At 39.3% G+C, this 19,275-nt stretch overlaps 1 protein-coding gene across 1 annotated transcript in view; it reads right to left on the reverse strand.

The window, feature by feature from the left end:
- Window positions 1–5,332: 5,332 nt before the first annotated feature.
- Window positions 5,333–19,275, reverse strand: part of dcc (DCC netrin 1 receptor) — a 270,121-nt gene continuing 256,178 nt past the window's right edge. Inside the window, exon 30 of the mRNA XM_020601173.1 lies at window positions 5,333–8,426. Within this exon, the coding sequence (XP_020456829.1) occupies window positions 8,337–8,426 (90 nt within the window). The 3' untranslated portion in view covers window positions 5,333–8,336. The remainder of the gene's footprint in view (window positions 8,427–19,275) is intronic.

A 19,275-nucleotide genomic window follows, 5' to 3' on the forward strand; every position in this document is an offset into this window, starting at 1 on the left:
GTGTATGTCATCATCCTCATCACCATTTCCCCCCCCCCATCATCTGACTGAACAAAATGTACACTCTTAAATATTGCAGTGACTAAGCTAGTTTGGTTATAACGACTCTAGGATTGGACTTTTTTTTTTTAAAAGGATGAAGCAAACCTGTATTTATTCTGAGCCATCCATCTGTCAGCTTGTCTGTCGAACAATGATGTTCTGGAAATGAAGTAATTGTCTGTGTGAGGGGCGATAAGGGCCGTTTTAATTTGGCCCCTTTCACCTCGATGAGATGAAGTCCAAATCATTTTCTATTTCTTTTTTTCTACGCCATTATTTTCTTTTTGTTAGCTGTCGGCCTGAAACTGTCTGTACTGGAGCTGACAAGAGTCAATTTCACACCAACATCAGGCCACTGTCAAAGTCAGCACATCCCTGATCAACTTCACTTTTTTTTCTTCTTCTTCTTCTTTTTTTATATTATTATTTTTTTTTCTTTAGCATATAATTTGTCCCTTTTTTGATCCTCAGTGGTTCCCACACAGGAGTGAAGCGCCCAAAGAAAGAAATTAATGAAGTTGGGTTTCCCTTTGAAATACAGGAGCCGAGCCTCCCTAGTTTGCACCTTATCAAGTCTGGATGGCTTTTCTGAGTTTCACACAGTCACCACAGGATGAGTTCACAGGAACTTTACCGACAGAAGATGAGATGTTTTTAAATGTACCCTCCCGGTATTTGTGCAGCTTTTAGTCCATTACCTTCAAATCACATTTTACTTTATTTCCATCAGTTTGTACAGTGATTTCCTATCTTCTAGGAAGCGATTTAACAGTTCTGGCCACAAATATATTGTCATTGCATTGTAATGCAGCTGAGAGCAGGTACTGTTTTAAAAGCCTCTTTATGATGATGCATTCAAGGATTCTCAGATGCCTGAACATTCATCATTTTCTGACCCTTAACTAACTAAAAACACAGTGTATTAGTCTGCAGATAAGAGAAGAAATATTGATGCAGAAGAGATTTGTATGAGGTCATACAGAACAGTTATACATTATATTGTGACATTATATTGTTTGCCAGGTTTGTTTTTAACTTGTCACAACATGTTGCAGTACATATCTCAGACAGTTATTTATAGGTCAATATTTTTTGATAATAGACTTTTTAAAATGGGACTGTCCATATGTAAACCAACTGGTTCAGCTTTAGTGCAGACATAAGTTCGTTTATTGTTCCCTTAGGAGCCTTAAATAATTTTTACACAGATAGATAATACCTTATTAGTCCACAAGGGGAAATTCTAGTAATTTACTGTATATAACAAACGGTGGTTGCCACAATTTACAACTCTTGCAGTTAAAGTTGCTTTGAGAAGACCTTGCTGTCAAATTTCAGATGTCAGAGCATCACCAAAGCACACCAAAAATACTTTGCAAAACGGTACCTCCTGTCAATTGCATTACCCTTGACAAATAGGCTAACTTAGGGTAAAGCCCAGTTCTCTTATTCTGCTGTTTCTCGTTCCTTGATCCTTGCTCTAACTAGAAGTTGTACCATCTTGAAGAGCACCGCAAAGCCCTTATTCCTTTTTTGAGGATGGAGGATCAAGGAGTGAGGAGGCTGCTGGAGGAGCCATGAGCGAGGATACACAGAGAGCATCCTTCGCATAAGTCTTTTATGGGCTGATACACCACTTTATCGGAAATCAGTTGGCAATTGGACACTTCAGATGATGAATTGGAGGAAAGGACATCTCGTGTCTTAACTCTTTGTTTCCTCAGTTAGTCTTCCCTTGTTCCTCACATCTTACATGGCCGGGACTAAGAAACAAGGAAACGACGCAAATGATGGAAACGTGGATGCACTTAAGGAAATGGAGATTTAATTTGATTGTGGAGATTCTACTATTATTACCTACACCTCAGATCCACCCAGGCTCTGCCCTCTTTGGCCAAATTATGATCTCCTAGCACAAGGTGGCAGATGAGGTGTTTAACATAAAACTGCTGGCTTCACAACATCACAAGCCCTAGGAATGCATCTGTCATTATGTAAAGGTTATAGTTAGAAAGTAAAACTGCATAGATGAGATTAAACTACAGAGTTTAGACTGAAAACAAATAGAAAATCGTGGTGACAGCGTGGCCACAGAAAGACCAAATCTGGTGGCGAGCCATTAATATGTGACATAAAAGTTTCATTAAGAAATATATATAATTTTTCTACATTATTAAAAAAAAATACCGAAACCTTTTAAGGCAATAAACTCAAAGAAAAAAACTTGATGGCGCTTCATTCCTCTTTTTCATTTTGTTCTTTGCTAATCTAAATTTACATTGGAAGAAATATTATCACATGGTTATAAATAATAGTTTTCAAGAACACTCAAAATAAAGTAATAATATTAATAATTTAATTTGATTATAAAAAGTTACTACTACTCTAGTGGAACTGTACACTGTAAAAAAAGCAGCTTTCTGCAATGCAGATCTGCTGCACTAACGTTTTTCTCCACAGTAAAGTACACATGTAGAGCCAACAAAAACCATCTAACTGAAGGGGAGCCTTTGTATTGAGACAGAGATGATAGGTTTGGTGCAAGGTTCAGTGTGCAGAGGTTAACTAAAATAAATAAACAATGCATATATGTGCCCCTCAAAGTGTTGTATTTATAATTTCCTTTTAGATCCTGATGGTTCCCTTTACATATGGTCAGATTTTGGGTTCACAGCTGACAAAATGAAACTGGAAATGTTGTACTATACTCTCAGTGAGTGATGAAGTTAACTGTGTGTCAGTGTTATCTTTAAGAGGTGCTGTTTCATATCAGGATGGTGATTGCTCTGTTTCTGTCCTGGGATCAGTTAAGGAGCCATATCGGTGATGTTGGATGTTTCAGCCCATTATCAAAATCACGAACTTGCAACATGCATTTATTCTTGACAATGTTATGTTACGTTACGCTTGTACCATAAAGTTGGCAATGAAACAAAAATCCAGATCTCTATTGTTCTACTCCTGTTGGTATTCAAAGAGTATGCAGAATATTTTTCACTTGCTAACTTAAATTAAGATCAATTTAATGTAATTATTCTGGGTAATCAAACATAGTATTTTCCCTGCAACTGCAAAAATCTTTTTTCTTTAAACAAATCGATCTGGCACTACTTAATTTCCGTTCAATACAAATCAGCTTCTTTTCAGTGTCATTTCTTATTTGTGGTGCACTGATCTGCATCATTCTGACCCATTTAGAGTTATTTAGACACACTGTGAATCTTGAAATAAGGCAAAATGAACTGAGAAGAAGTAGTGAAACAGTTTCACTTAACAGACTGAAAGCCTGTGTTGTCTCTTAGGTTAAATCAGAGACTAAATGACTTGTTAGTCTGGATGTTTTCCTACAGTGTGAGTCACTGCGTGAGCCAACTGGGACTAACATATTTGGCTGTTTTGTGTGATATTTCAGGTAGAGGACGATCCCTCTCATCACTAATTTTTGCAAGCCTGATGTGTCTTTGTTTCCAGGCAGCTGTTAAAATTCTTCATCGGTGCCACTGAAGTAAAAGAAGCAGTCGTGTTTGAAGTCACTCTTTAAAAGGAATCAGGCGCTTTTGGGAAAAGCCCTCAGCAGAGCAGATCGTCTCATCTGTTCCCTGTGTGTTGACTGTGCAGGAGGCGTTCGTTAGCATCACACAAAGCACATTTTAATATTTCACAAAGGTTTCGTGTAAAGTGGCTAAATACAGGAAAACAAAAAATAAAGCCATGTAGAATATCTAATGTAAAAAAAAACTAACTTGTGAGGACAAAGGTGTTCTGACAAATAAAACATTAAATGTTAGCGGGTGAATTCTTGATAGCTGCAGGGAAATGCCATCCACTGACAGATTTAATCAACCAAATAAATGTTACTGTGCAGCTTAAAAATATTTTTAGGCACAGCCTGGCTTCTCACTGTCATCAAATGCCTCATCTAAACACCAAAATCAAAGGGCCATGATGGTGTTCCATGTTTAACTCACCACATCTAAATGTTTTGAACTTTCCAGCAATCCTGATCATTTTCAAGATCTTCCATCACTTTTTAGATTGATTGCCCTCCTTCCAGGCACCCATTGTCTTCAGGTCATCCAGCCATTCAATATCTATATTGATTATCCTGTAGAGGGTCATAGGAGGCTGGAGCCAATCCCAGCCAACACTGGGGGAGAGGTGTGGTACACCCTGGACAAGTCGCCAGTCTATCACAGGGCTGACACTTGGAGACAGATAACCACACCTACGGGCAATTTAAAGTCACCAAGCAATCCAGACTGCATGTCTCTGGACTGTGGGAGGAAGCCAGAGTACCCGGAGAGAACCCATGCAGGCACAGGGAAAACATGCTAACTCTGCACAGAAAGGCCCAGGTCAGCCACGAGGTTCAAAGAAATAACTATTTAAGAGCTACTTGATATCATTGCAATTGAAAACATTTTTTTTTGTCTCTATGTTCATGGCTCTGACACAGAAAGATGACCTCCCCATTCTTAATCCTGCTTACAAAGCTAGGAAATAATGAGTTGTGGGCAGTGATTCAAAGGTCTGGAACCAGGCCAAGTTTCAAGTCTCTGCAGTTTGATTTTCATACAACTGAATGAATGGCTGCCTGGAAGGAAGGAAATCAATCTAAGAACTGAAGGATGATTTGTAAAATTAATGGGTGAAAATGTGTAAAGTCCCCACTACGATCATTTAACTCTCTTGACAGTCAAGTGGAGAACCTTCTTGTGTCAACAGGCCATTTAATTTAGCATTTACTGTTAAAATCAGATTTTCCTCAAATCAGATTTCAGTCTTGCCCAGCAGCCTTGTATCATTCCATCTGTCTGTAGCTCTGTTCTGGAGGAGGAGAAGAAAAGTGCATGAATGCACTCGGCTCAGGCTGGATGTATCTCCCACAACAGGCTGATGAGTTTGATCCCCTCACAGTCCGCCTGCCTGCTCTTGTTCACCTTTCATCCCAACAGTCATTCTGCAGAGATGTTACCTTTCCATCCCCTCCATCCCCGGGACTTTTCTTTCCATTTGTAACGGCCCAGCGAGCGTGAGCTTGAATCATAATATTTGAAATGGCGTTATAATGAATTCGCCGCCTCATTCCTCCGTGCCCTGGCTCACGCATGCAAACCACCTCCGAATATCAATTCACCTTCTCTGCCTACACTGTCTCCCTCCCTCAGGCTTCTTCCATTCATCACAGAAAGATAAAATTCTGTAAACTACAATATAATGACTGGGGTGGGTTTTAAGTTTCTACATTTCTGCACTCTTTAAAAAAAAAAACAAAAAAAAAACGTCCAGTTAAATATGGTGCATAAAGATGGCCTGTTTTGTTCCCTCATTTCATTAATGAATCATTTTAAGTTCCTACCTTTCTGCAGTGTTTTTTCCCCTTAAAATGAGGGAAGTAATAGCACTTATGCTAAATTATGTCTTGATTTAGGAATTTTGTAAAACTGTTCATATTTTGACAAAACAGTCGTAGCACTAATATAAAAAGAGATCTTCGCCCAATCACTTAAATTGTCCAAAAAAACCCAAACATTTTTGTTGATCTAGAACCACTGATTTCTTTTACAGTGTAGCTAGTTTTGTGTTACTGCAGCATTTCACAAATGTATTTTCTATCAGAAAGCAGCAAACGCTTTCATAAAGTGTAACAAAAAAGAAATTTAGATTTTTTTTTCTTTCCCACTGTCAATACAAATCAAATTGTTTTAAAAAGCTGAAAGGCAGTTGCTCTCCACATCGTTGTCCTGATTGACCTCATCTTACAGAGGTCACCCTGGAACCAAATACCTCACAGGTTCAAGTCCTTCATTCCACTTTTAAAAGTCTGCTTGTAATAAAACTAAGAATGACATGGAAAACAATCTGTATACCAGTTCAAAGGCTGTTCATTAAAAAAAAATCTGACAGGACAGCAAATGTAAAAATATACTTTGTTGATAATGCATTCTTTGTGTTGTTTATTGCATCTATTTTTTTTCATATTTTTGTATAAAAACTGAACCACCTGATGTAAACTCAAAGTGAAGCTGGCGATTTTGCAGTTTACCCATGTGGGCTTTTATGTCTGACAGAGGTACATGTGTGTTTATCTCATGAAAAATAAATATGGATTCATCACAAGCAGGCCTGAATACAGCACACTCACCTTGAGTCTAACACAAACTGAAACGGTGCAGTTAAAAAACAGAGATATCATAATCGGCTGCCTCACTATCATTTCTAATCTCAATAATAATGATAATAATAAAAATAACAATTCTTAATCCTGTTGTTGTAACATCTACTTGAGAGCTGACTGTTCTATCACATTAATGCCAAATTTTCCATTCATTCCCATTTCATTTGATTGGAGTGACGGGGGGTGATGGATGGATTATGACACCCCAGGCTCCTGAGCACAAACATGGAAAAGGCTCCCTCCTACCGCTCCTACATAGGATCCCCCAGACTACACTCTCTCTGGCTGTTTTGTGCCTGTGTAGTCCTATGGAGTCTCTCTATACTCATTTTGAGTCTCTCTGTAGTCATTTTGTGTCTCTTTGCAGCTGTTTTGCTTCTCCTTGTGGTTGTTTTGTGTGTCTCCGTCTTTTCATTGATTCATGAAACTGAAGTCACCCTTAAAGCCTTGGGTCCCTGGTCTGCTAAACTGTAATCCATTTCTAAAGGGGTGTTTTTTATGTAAAGAGAATCCAGCAATATTTGCTATTTAAATACAGGATACCCTATGTTAGATCCAGTTTCTTCAAGATCCTGTCTTCATGATCTTTTTGTATCAAAGTAACACACTCACTTTCTTTAGGAAAACAAGATGATGCATTTAGTAATTTTAAAATTGAGACCTTGATCAAGACTGCACTTTAGTTATCTATTAAGATAAACTTCTGTCTTTTGCGTCTTGTGTGTGTTTTGGTGGGGTAAATTTTTTTTTTTTTACTTTAACCTCATCTCAGTGAAGAGGTATCCCAAAAGCCAACACTGCCTTTTGTCAATTTTCAGTACTCCACCAAACCAGGAGTGAGAATGTACTGAATGTGATGTACACATAGTGGAATGTGACAAATTGTGAAAAAAGGACCAATCACCTACCAATCCAAATCCAGGCTTCCTCTAACATTAGTCCCATAGAGATCATCAGCTCATTGACTTCCAGTCCATGTTTGGGACAGAGAGAGAGAGACTTGAACAAGGAGCAACAGCAATGAAAGTTACAGTAAGCTTTCCAAGATGAGATTTGGCAACGACACAAGTCCTCGTAGGTAAGGACTGGAGTTTGTCTGGGTTTGGGAGAGTAAAGGCTTGGTTAAGAACAGCAACAGCCTGTGGAAGTCTAGAGAGGTTTCTATATGGTCCTGTAGAGTAGATTCAGCTGGATCCAGATCCAGATGGTTCAAACCGGTCTCATACTTGCTTCTCTCTGGCCAAAATCACTTTTTTTTTATCACTTTATCTTATGTTAAACCTCAGGATCCAGAGGTGGAGGGGCAGCATGGGTTATGAGTGATGGCTGGTTCATTGAAATCATATTGTTTTGTTTCAAAAAGAAGGATACTGAGGAAAATTAGATATGCAATAAGAGGATCACCTCGTGTCACTGCAAAAGTCATCCTCCAATCCCGGGAAGGAAAATAATGTTTTAGTGAAACTTTGGTGGCTGAGGATGTGTTTCCTATTTCATACTGTAGGTTCTGGTAGCCTTTTCAAACCATATACACATCCTGTTACTGCACAAAGTTCCTACCCTGTCAAAAAAAAAAAAGAGACAAAAGGAATACTTCCATCTGCGATCATGAAAAATAAGTGAGGTACAGTCACAGTAACTGAGTTGTGGAGAACTCAGCGGAGGTGGATGCTAATAATACCATGAATAAGAGAAACAGGAGGGATTTTATAATGCTGTCTTTTCTGTGATAATCCCTTCCCCCTGCTTCATCAGGTCAAGCTGCTCGGCATTGGGTTTTTCTAGTTTTGTTTTTGAGGTTGAAGGGTCTAGACGGGTTTCAGTTTGACCTCCTACAGAAGCCCCTAAACCCTTGTCCTGTTCTTGGAGTTAATGCTGTGCTGCTGTAGTGTTTAATTCCCTTGTATACTGTCCTGGTCCAAAAGAGTAGATACTAGCCAAGACCAGCAGAACCCAAACAGTCTCGACCCAGCACAGACAGGAGTTCTACAGATGCATCTTCAAACCTAGATTGACCTGTTGCCGCTCTTAGCGAATGAAAAGCAGGTGACATCAAGACTTGAAGAAAGGTTTCAGACTGGCCCGTGGCTGAGGGCTGGGCCGGGCTGGGGTCAGGTTAGAAGGCGGAGCCGGTAATGGCATTGAGCTGCTTCATCAGACCTTCTAGACTGGCCATCTGCTCTGACAGGTCATCCTGCTCATAAACCTGAAAGACAAGAAAACAATAAAAGTAGATCTTAGCCTTTATAAAAAACCTGTCTGAATGTTGGTGTGATAACTCAGTGGTTTCTGAAGACGCATTTTTGAGGAATGGAGTTTGGAGGATTTGCTCTCCAATCGGGCTGTTGTAATACATCCTGTGTTTCCATCCACTGTGATGGGCACTCCAGTTGACAGCACTGTTAGAAGTCTTACAAGGGAGATGCTCTGTGGTGCCTTAGGGTTTTATTACTGGACTGAACTACTTTGACTGTGAAATGTCTGATATTTCCACATCGCAAATGATGATCAAAGGCATTAAAACAAAGGTCTTACAGGTAGAACATGGGACATACTCTGTCAGCTAGAGAACTCGCAGACAATTCTGATTCATGCAACCATAGTCATATAAAGATCTTTCACTTTTCAATGAAATTTAGCCTGGGTTTAACCTAGATGTATATGTCTTTTAACCTGCCAATCACATTAGCACATACTGTTGGCCCCATGACTTCATGTCAGTTTACTGTGACAACACGGTCAGACTGCCGCGGCCGAGTCGGCACAGTTCATTCTGCTGTTGAGGTGCAGTGGAAATGCGCACAATCAGACTGTGACCAAAGTAAAATTTGCTGCACAAAGCCAAACATTCAGTACTGCCAAAAATTTCCCTTGTCATGCATTTTATTTTTTATTGGTTTCTCTTACATTCACTGTCTCATTCATTTGATGTGTAAATCAACTTGTGTAGACTAGAAATTCACTGCAAATTACCTAATCCATCACAATGAACGTTAAGTCTCCTTTTATTCCTGTCAGAGTTCGGTTATTGTTGCCTGGCGGTGCAGTGCAGACTATTCAGTCTGCATTTATAAAAGAACAAAACAACAATGACTTTATCTTGACTGTGATATGATTTCTCAGCAGCAAGTTTTTAAAATCTGGAAACTGATTGATCTGAAAACAGTGGCTGTCTGAGGGAAGGAACTTTAAATACATGTTGGAAAATGAGCACCTGCAATGCAAAGTTCACAGGGCTTTTAGTTAATGGGCAAAAACAAGTGTAAATCCATTAATAAACACAATGGATGTGTTTACCTAACCCGATGGGGCACAAGCTGTGCTTCATTAGGTTACGTAACAACTGGCTTCTAAGTCGACCACACCACACATGTTGGAGCTGTTGCTGTCACCGGTCTGTAGGCGTCCCAAAGGACAAGACACACTCACAGTGTGGACGGCTGAACTTTAATCCTGCAGATACTCTGTGATCACTGTGTAATGGTGTTTGGTCCAGCTGTACAAACTGTCACCTCTGAGTGGACCGGCATAAAAGTACCTCTATCTCGGTGTGCCTGTGTGACAGTAAAGTGGACATCTCTCCCATACACACTCTCTGTGTATTATATTGAGCATGGCCTCCATGCAGAATTTGTCCTTGCACTTGATAAAAAAAATTCAATATTCTCCTCAGCACTGTGGAAAAACCGATAAAGTGTCAGCGGAAACATTTCTCACACTTAAACCAAAAGGTTTGTGTCAATGCACAAGACCTTCTCCATGTGTGTGTAGTGCATTAGTTGTGCGTGCAGTCATTGTCATTATAAAGCAATGATCCTACATAGATATGACTGCGGCATCTCAGTGGAAAAGTCACTTACTAATGCACTGTCAGTGTCAGTGCAGATACTGTCAAAACATTTCTGAATAAAAAGATGCATAGACAAACTGGATTAACTAGAAAATCTACAGTTATTAATATAAAGCAAATTATCCAACAGTACACTGTACACCGGTGGCATTTGTTTAATCATTTGTGTGGGCAAAACAAAACATTTTTCTAGAGATTTCTGGATTAGATTTCTTTTCATAAACAGGAATGCTTTGAGGTCTCTACTGTACATTTAAATTAAATTTAGATAAGCTACAGTATCCATAATTGCTCTAAGAGGACAAAAAAGCACTTGAGGGCTACACCTAAAGATAACTTTTTAATGCCACTTAACCTATTGATTATATTGTTGATTAATTCTGAAAAAGGAGAAACAAATTAAAAAAACATTTATCATTTAAAGCCAATATTAATTTCAAAAATTTGAAATATTTTGTGTCTGATCAACACTCTAAAACCTAAATAATAAAACCCATTAATAATCGCACAAGACAGAATAAACACACACATTGTTAACCCCAGTGACTATTTGCTAAGATTTACTTAATTAATCAATGTTTAGTTGAATAACCACAATCTAAAAATGTGAAATTCAAATGATTTTACCTATTGAGATGTTAAGGTCAGTGATCAGTATTTTGTAAATACAGTATATCCTTAAATGTGATTTTTTAAAATCTTGTTTGCCTAGTATTTATGGCACTGCTGCTTTATGGGCTACATATAATCTTAACAACCTCCGACTCCAGTTAGTTTGCACATTACTGTGTACTGTACATAGTCTTAAAATTAGGATATGTAAATAACTGATCATAAAGTGCATGAAGGATAGTCCTTGTAGGAGCATGGGCCGAATTAATGGCCATGTGCCAGTTTTCACACTCCCGAAACAAAACCTTTCAGGATGACATGGCCTCCCTTGATAAACATGAATCAAATGAGATTGGGTATGTGTGATAACATTGATTAATATTCCCCATAACTGAACAAATTTTATACATCTTGTAAAAAGTAAAATGATGAAAGTTTCAATCATGGTTAACATTTTAATCAACTCTGTATTTTCCACATTTTGTTTCAGGTGTACAGGTTCTCAGTGGAGCCTTTATTTATTTATTTTTTTTAATGAAGCATACCCTCTGTATGTAGGTCTCCGTCCCTCCAGAGGGACCTGAACCTGTTGATACAAATTTGAAAATCAGATATCAGTCCAGTGCAGCTGAAGCTTTTAACTTGACCGGAGAGTATGATGGATCTGCTTTCAACTGGTTTCTGCCTCAGGACAGCATCATCTCCCCTCTAGTCATATACGTATAGATTTTTCAACTGCCTCCATTTAAAACCTCAGTGGCGCTCACAGCTACAGTCACTGACAGTTAGAAAATAGTCTGAATAAACCCATCCAGGATTACCTTCACCAGAGAGGAGCTACTAAACACCAGACAACTCATTCCGAACACCTTCTCTCTGATTTTTGCTAATGCAAAAAGCTGTGTGGACAGCAGCCCTCTATGGGACATGGAGAAAACACATCTACTCGTTGCCTTATGGAGGAACATTGTCCATACACATTAAGAGCCACTGTACCAGAGTCAAATAAACAACTAACAGACAGTAAAGTGATAATTCAGTCAAAGCAAATCATGGCAGCGCCATAGAGTTTCACTGACTTGGCTACTCAGCTGCTTCTAAAGTATGAAGTTGAAATCAATAGCAATAATTATACTTGTGACATTTTAAGTTAGCAACATGTGTCAAAAAATGTTTTACAACCTTTTGACTGTGAGACTTTAATAGATTAGTCACCAAGCTAACTAGCTAAATTAGCTGAGCTATCTAGAACAACAAAACAATTAGTTTGCAAGGCTGTTCAGGTCATTAAAAGTAGTAATTTGCTGATAAATCACACTCTTCCCTACAGAAAACAGAAAAAAATAGATCTGAATTAGCAGTTTGGAACTATTTGAAGCTACATGAGTCGCATGGCCCACTGCCGTTTTGACCCCTCAATGTCGCAACTCTTCTATCTAAAGGGCTCTGGGTTAAAAATCTATTTAAATAATGTTCTGTTTAAAGTCTTTGAAGGCTTCTTTTCCTCAATGGTTTTTGTGTATTCATTTCTAAACCCTCCTAAGAGGCTTTTCAACAGGCCGCATAAATCTCACTTAAGCGACTGTGGAGAGTCACTCACATTATAGAAAGAAAAAGAACAACCAGCACGTTCTCCTTTCACTGTGTAATACACACACACAGTGATCTTTTGACCTTCCACTTTCTTTCTGAATGAGACCATAAAAGCTCATCTAGCCACACACTGCCAGGTATTTTACACTTACCACAGACAAAAAGACTTCTATAAAAATCATAAAAGTATATAAAGAAACCTGCAAAAATCCAGTGACCCCTTGATCTCATTTGTTGACTCATAACAGCAGAGCATCACTGAGTCAGTAAATGCGTTGTTGATGGGAAAAAATACCTGTTGATGCTCTGTGTGTCTCTGTGATACCCTGTTATCTCTGTCAGTCTGCGGACCTGGATTCACAACCCTCTATAATCTGTCAGAGGTTTATCCCAAAACAGCAGAGTGAGCATAATACATCTGATGCACATAAATAAAAAAACCGTGTCCCTAGAATTTTGCCACTCAAAAAAGCAAAGCAGTAAATTGTGAAATGTTTCTTACTGAGAGGTCAAGGAGACATGATGGAGATAGATTCAAACATACTCTTATTTGTCACCAGGTCATAATGACTCATTTAATTAAACAAATTAGATCACGCAAACAAATTTTTACTTGTGTGCAGTAAACTAAACTAGATAAACTGATAAAGATAAGAGTTAATATGTGATCCATTTAGACTGAAAAGCAAAGAAAATAATTTGAAATATAATCAAAATTATTATAAATTCTGTGTTCTGTTTTGGGAGCAATGAAAATATAGAATTTTGTCTTTCAGTAATAAAACCATTTAGATGGGAGAAAGCACAGAAATGCTGACCTCTTCAAATCTGCAGTGGACAAATTAAGGGACACCAGTTTCCCAACACACAGCTACAGCGGAATGAGTCTCATCATGGTATAAAATCTTGAATATAAATTACTGCTTGGCCAAACATCAACACAAGTGAAGTGGGTGTAATCCAGCAACTTTCAAATTCTTCAGAATACTAGATGACCTGCTTGGTGACCATTCACTCAGAGTTGACACTGGCTTTCCCTGTCCAGTGCTCACTGAGCCTCCGATAGGCGAAACATCAACTCCAGGAGTTGCTGAAAGGTTATCATCATTATCCTCAGTCTTTTTCATTAAGGAAAACAATTACATGTAGGCCTAAATACCAAATGTTTTCCTAATTATAACATATTCATATTGATAGGGCCTGACACAGCTGAGGAGGCTGAAACGTTCTCCTAGAACAAATCACTGACCTGGTTACTAGTTATCATGTATAGAGGGATATGCACGACCAGATATCTGTTTTCCATGTAAACACCATATGCAGAATATGATTAAAACCGGGATACTGGTGTCCATGTGCAGTAAACACACTCAATATTATTGTTAGTCCTTTAGAATTTCAGATTTGTTTCCAGGGAGATTTTATTACCTTGCTGCCTTATTGCTGGTGCTGTAATAGAAACAGTATTCTGTTATTTAAAAATGTAAATACATGTTAATTCTGTCCTTAATTTGCTCTTATGTTGCACAGCAATACAAAGAACTAATGCACTATGATTTTTAGTTTTGGCTTTATCACCTTCTTTTTTTACAACATGATAGAGGATGCAAATGCAGGAACACACACAGAGCAGGTAGAAGAAAGAGGCATTTTCTAAAATCAGATATATTGTACAAGCCGACAGGTCGGAAGCTAGTAACAGTCTGACCAGGCAGATAAGTTCAGAGGGGTAAGGCTGGAAGGTCATAGCTTGGCAGGAGATCTAAACCCCAGTACCTGAGTGCAGACAGCCAGGAAACCAAACAGGTAAAAAAGGGGGCTGTTATTGTGCATAGTCTACATTGTAAGATTTGGATAGTTACATAATTATTGTTATTCAAGATCTGTGTTTTAATTTTAGTAGGTTTACATCAAATCGCAAGGGTTCTAATTTCACAAAATTAGAATATTTCATGTGACCAATAAAAAAAAGGATCTTAAACACATGTTGGCCTTCTGAAAAGTGTGTTAATGTACTGTATTATGTCCTCAGTACTTTGTTGGGCCTCCTTTTGCATTAATTACTACATCAAGGAGGCGTGGCATGGAGGCGATCAGCCTTTGACACAGTTGAGGTGTTATGGTAGCCCAAGTTGCTTTGATTGGCCTTCAGCTTGTCTGCATTTCGTGGTCTGTGTTCCCTCATCTTCCTCTTGACAATACCCCATAGATTTTCAATGGGGTTTAAGTCAGGTGAGTTTGCCGGCCAATCAAGTACAGTTATTCCATGGCTATTAAACCAGGTACTGGTAATTTTGGCTGTGTGGGCAGGTGCCAAATCCTGCTGGAAAATAAAATCTTCAGCTCGGCAGCGGGAAGCATGAAGTGCTCTAAAATTTCCTGGTAGACAGCTGCGTTGACTGTGGACTTGATAAAAGACAATGGATCCACACCAGCAGATGACATGGCTCCCCAAACCATCACTGACTGTGGAAACTTCACACTGGACTTTAAGCAGCTTGACTTTTGTGCCTCTCCGGTCTTCCTCCAGACTCTGGGACCTTGATTTCCAAATGAAATGCAGACTATGCTTTCATCTGAAAACAGGACTTGGGACCACTGGGCAATAGACCAGTACTGTTTCTCCTTAGCCCAGCACAGACGCTTCTGACGTTGTTTTTGGTTCAGGAGTGGCTTGACGCATGGAATTCTACAGCTGTAGCCCATGTCATGCAGACGTCTGTATGTGGTGGTTCTTGATGCACTGACCCCAGCCTCAGTCCACTCCTTATGAAGCTCCCCCAGATTTCGGAATCGCCCTTGCTTGACAATCCTCTCAAGGCTGCGGTCATCCCTGTCACTTGTGCACCTTTTCTGGCCACATTCTTCCGTTCCTCTTAACACTCTGTTAATATACTTTTTCAAGGCTGAGGAAACCTTTGCAGGTGTTTTGCATTAATTAGCTGACTAGATTGGGACACAGGGAGCCTACAATGTTGAACTTTGTCATGATATTCTAATTTTGTGAAATACTGGATTTGGGTTTTTTTTGTCTTTAATCCATAATCATCAAAATTGAAACAAATAAAGGCTTGAAATATTTCACTTTGTGTGCAGTGAACTAATATAACATACAAGTTTCACTTTTTGAAACAAATTATTGAAATAAATGGAGTTTCCCTCGATATTCTAATTTTTTGGCACATACCTGTAACTGAGCGCTTGGCTACTAAAGTTTCTCGGACATCTGCGTGCTGTTTCAGCATCATTTCAAACATGAAAAGCTCACACGTGGCTCAGAGTATCTATCAATATGGGATGTAAAGAGGTGACCATGTAAATGATGAGCAAAACTCTTTCACAGAGAGGCAGGTAGTTGGTTTGTCTAAATCAGTGGTTTCAAGAATGCTCTTCAGGATGTAGGCAGGCATGCTTCCTTGTCAACAATCAAGAGAAGACTTCATGATCAAAACTTCAGATGAACCAAACTTCTGGTGAGCCTCAAAAACACAAAGGCCAGGTTGATGTTTAAAAAAACATATATAAAGAAAGCGGTAGAGTCCTGGAACAAAGCCAGTGCACATTGGCATGTATTGATGAGTTCACTGCCCATGATGAATGCTCTCTACCAGATTCAGAGAAATGCATCAGAACTCACTCAACGACATTTCATCATTCAACAAGACAACGATCCTGAACATATGGCCAAAGAATCCAAAGTGTTTTCACTATGAAGAGGTAGGCTATCCATTACTGGCCAAGTCAGTCACCCGGGCCCACATTTATCAAGCACCCGAGAGCAGGAACCCATCCCTAACTGGCCAAAAATTCTCAGAATGAAGCAGTTTTGGTCCTGCTTTTAGGAATAGAAGAGCAATATATTAGCATTCTTATCTTAGGAAATCATTCCTAACTCCACCAAAGTGTAGGATCCAGAGGAGAGATGTTTTACTTACACTTAATGATGCTGAGCTTGTTAAAATATACAGTTTTTGTGACAGATCTTGTGCAAGATACAATTGCTCCAAGAAAAGGAAGAGCGCATGCTGTGTGCCCTGAAACTGCAGTCATTGCATCTTTAGCGCTACACTTTTTATTAACAAAGCAGGTGCAGCAACAGCGATGATGTGAGTCTCAAAGTTGACAGTTTTGGCTGTTATAAATGAGACCTCGATTGCTCTTACAACTCCACCGATAATGCACCTATTTGTTCATTTACACACCACTCACTGTTAATTTGCAAAAAACTAGCTACAAATACACAACTCACCAGTTTCCTTAAACATACTGGAGTCATTGATGGGGCACATATTAAAGTCATCACCACGAGCACCGACAAGGGCGCTTCTGTGATTCAAAAATGCTACCACAGCATTAACACTTAGGTCGTTGTGAACTACGTGATCCTTGATTTACTGGATTTAGTGGCCAAATGGACCCACACACAACTCAAATGACAGTGAAAGTGGACAAAGAGAACTGATATAAAGCACATTACTACAGCATATAACAAACATAATTTTATGTTACAAGGTTCTGGCCTATGCACAAAAAGCCTTCACTTGACAAGTGCCGCTGATATTGGCATTTCAGTTTCCACTGTTTATAACAACAAGCCTCTACTGTTGGGACAAACTACAACATGTCTGAGTGTTGTAAAATGTCACATTTTTAGCAGAGGGATAGTGGGGCATGAGCATCAAGAAAAAGATTAAACTAAAGCACCAGGCACATGATTAGCTAACCTGTTAGAAAATGAATTAAATATGTACTTCCTCTAGTTCATTTTTCAATCAGAAGCAGGAAATGCTGATTCTAAATCAAGAAATAGATTAACTGCACTCACTGTACTGAATGAGACTCAGACTTACCACTAACATCAATTATGGTAAAAGTAGTGCCACAACTCAACTTCCAGTTGTAATCATTGAAAAACACAGGAAATAGATTCACCTCAGTGAGTTGATAATAACTGCTATGTTCAGTGGTCTCCCTTCACTGTCAGAAACTCTAAAATGTATAACTCTGCTTTCAGACTGAGCGAAACTCTAAGTGAAAGAGGACGTAGCTGGAATCTGGGGTTAAAGGTAGGCTGATGCATTTTGTATGTGGTTGAACCAATGACCTACTGTTCAGCTCAGGCTGAAGCCAGGAGCAAGCACACACACAGAGACAGAGAGAAAGGAGGGAGTTTAGTTTTAAACTGGAATTTTGTTTCCAGATTTCAGTCACGTTCAGCAGCAGGGCAACACATCTGCTGATATTTCTCCTATTTTCAGCAAATCCCATAAAAAGATGCAACTTCATACCGATAAATGAACGATGCTGTAGATTATTTTCCTCTGAGCCACAGAGCTCCACTGTTGTCCAGAAACTATTAAAAACACATCACAGTGAGTCACAGTGTTGCACTGGGTGACATTCCTTCATTATCATGAACACGCTTCCACTGCTCCAAATACTCACTAGAGCATGAAATGAAGATAAATTCGCCACTAAAAATAGTCCCCAACAAATGCATAGTGTTCTCCTGTTAGAGCAATGTTTGTTAATAACTGCAGTGGCCAGTGGATTTAGGAAATGACCAAGCCTTCTTTTTAAAGATTCACATCTTCAGTGGGAAGTAGTGGCCTTGAAACTGACAGCCACAGACAGGGAAGGGAAATCGTACCTTTCACCCATATCTCACCCTCCTATTGTGCTACTTCAATATGTCACTGGTGTAACAACACAATAAAAGCACCAGTGGTGTACTCAGATCATTCAGTCACACCATGTGTTGCAGTTTATTAACTACCTGTGAGTGTGTGTGTGTGCAGTGGATAGGCCAGGGGGCTGATGGGAAAAGACTTGATCAATTACAGAGATAAAGCAGCAGATGAAGAGAAAGACTTGATGACTCTTAAACTCTCTCTCTCTCCTCTGTACCACCGCTCCATCTCATTTTCTCCACTCTGCTTCATTGTTTCATTTCAGTTTCATTGTTTGGTCTCAAAAGATTTTCTTTCTCCTCCCCTCACCACATCTACCTCCTCACCCATGTCTGTCCCTGTCCTCCACTTTTACAGCCTCTTTTTTATTCTCCTGTCATGCTTCATATTTCCTCATCCTCCTTTCATCCATATGTCTTCTTCCTGAAGCGTCCCTCCCTCTCTTCTCGTTGCTAAGGTGACACCTCATGCTAATCTACCTTTTCCTTCCTTTTATCACACCTCTCCTCTCCTTGTTTCAGTTCCTCTCCTCCTCTCCTCACTTATTCTCTTTTTCTCCATCTGTCTTCTCCTTAATTCATCTTATTTCTTTCTCTCCCTTCCTTTCCTCTTCTGTGCTCCCCATCTGGCCCTACTGAAGAATCCCTTTCCTCCCGTTGCTGTGGCGACGCCTCTTCCTTTCCTATTGTCATTGAGTCATATGAATTTTTAACAAGTCTCGAAGTCCGGCTTCCCTTCATGATCTCCTGTCGTTTATCTCTCCCCTTGTCCTCCCCCACACTCCCCTCCCTCCTTTCCTTCCCTCATCCCCACTCCATCTCTTTCTACAAACTCCTCAAACCGCACTGTCCTTGTTTATCCCCCATTTACCAATTCCCCACCATCATCTCCTTCTCCCTTCCTTTTCTTTTTCATTCTACACTATTCTTTCCTCATCTTTGTCTCTCTTCTTCCTCCTTCAGCACCTCGTCTTCATTTGTCATTCTTCTTTCTAGCATTCTTTCCTCCCCCCCTCTTTACCTCTTTATTTTCCTCTCTCTCATTCCATTGGACACTTTGTATTTCCTCCTGCATTTCTTCTTTATCTTTCCTCTTCTTCCTATTATTCTTCAACCAAGTCTTATACCAAAATGTTTAATAGCTACTATACATTGATCTGCAATGCAGTCTCACAATAACACCTCCATAATTGTGACACTGCAGTGTTTTCAGGATCAAAAATTGTGACATGGCAATGTCTTTCTGGCAGCAAAAAGGAAAGAAAATGGTTAGGTTTAGGGAGGGAAACCATGTGGTTAAGGTTAGGGAAA

This window comes from Monopterus albus, unplaced genomic scaffold (genome assembly GCF_001952655.1).
Source record: "Monopterus albus unplaced genomic scaffold, M_albus_1.0 scaffold50.1, whole genome shotgun sequence".
NCBI classification, from domain to species: Eukaryota; Metazoa; Chordata; class Actinopteri; order Synbranchiformes; family Synbranchidae; genus Monopterus; species Monopterus albus.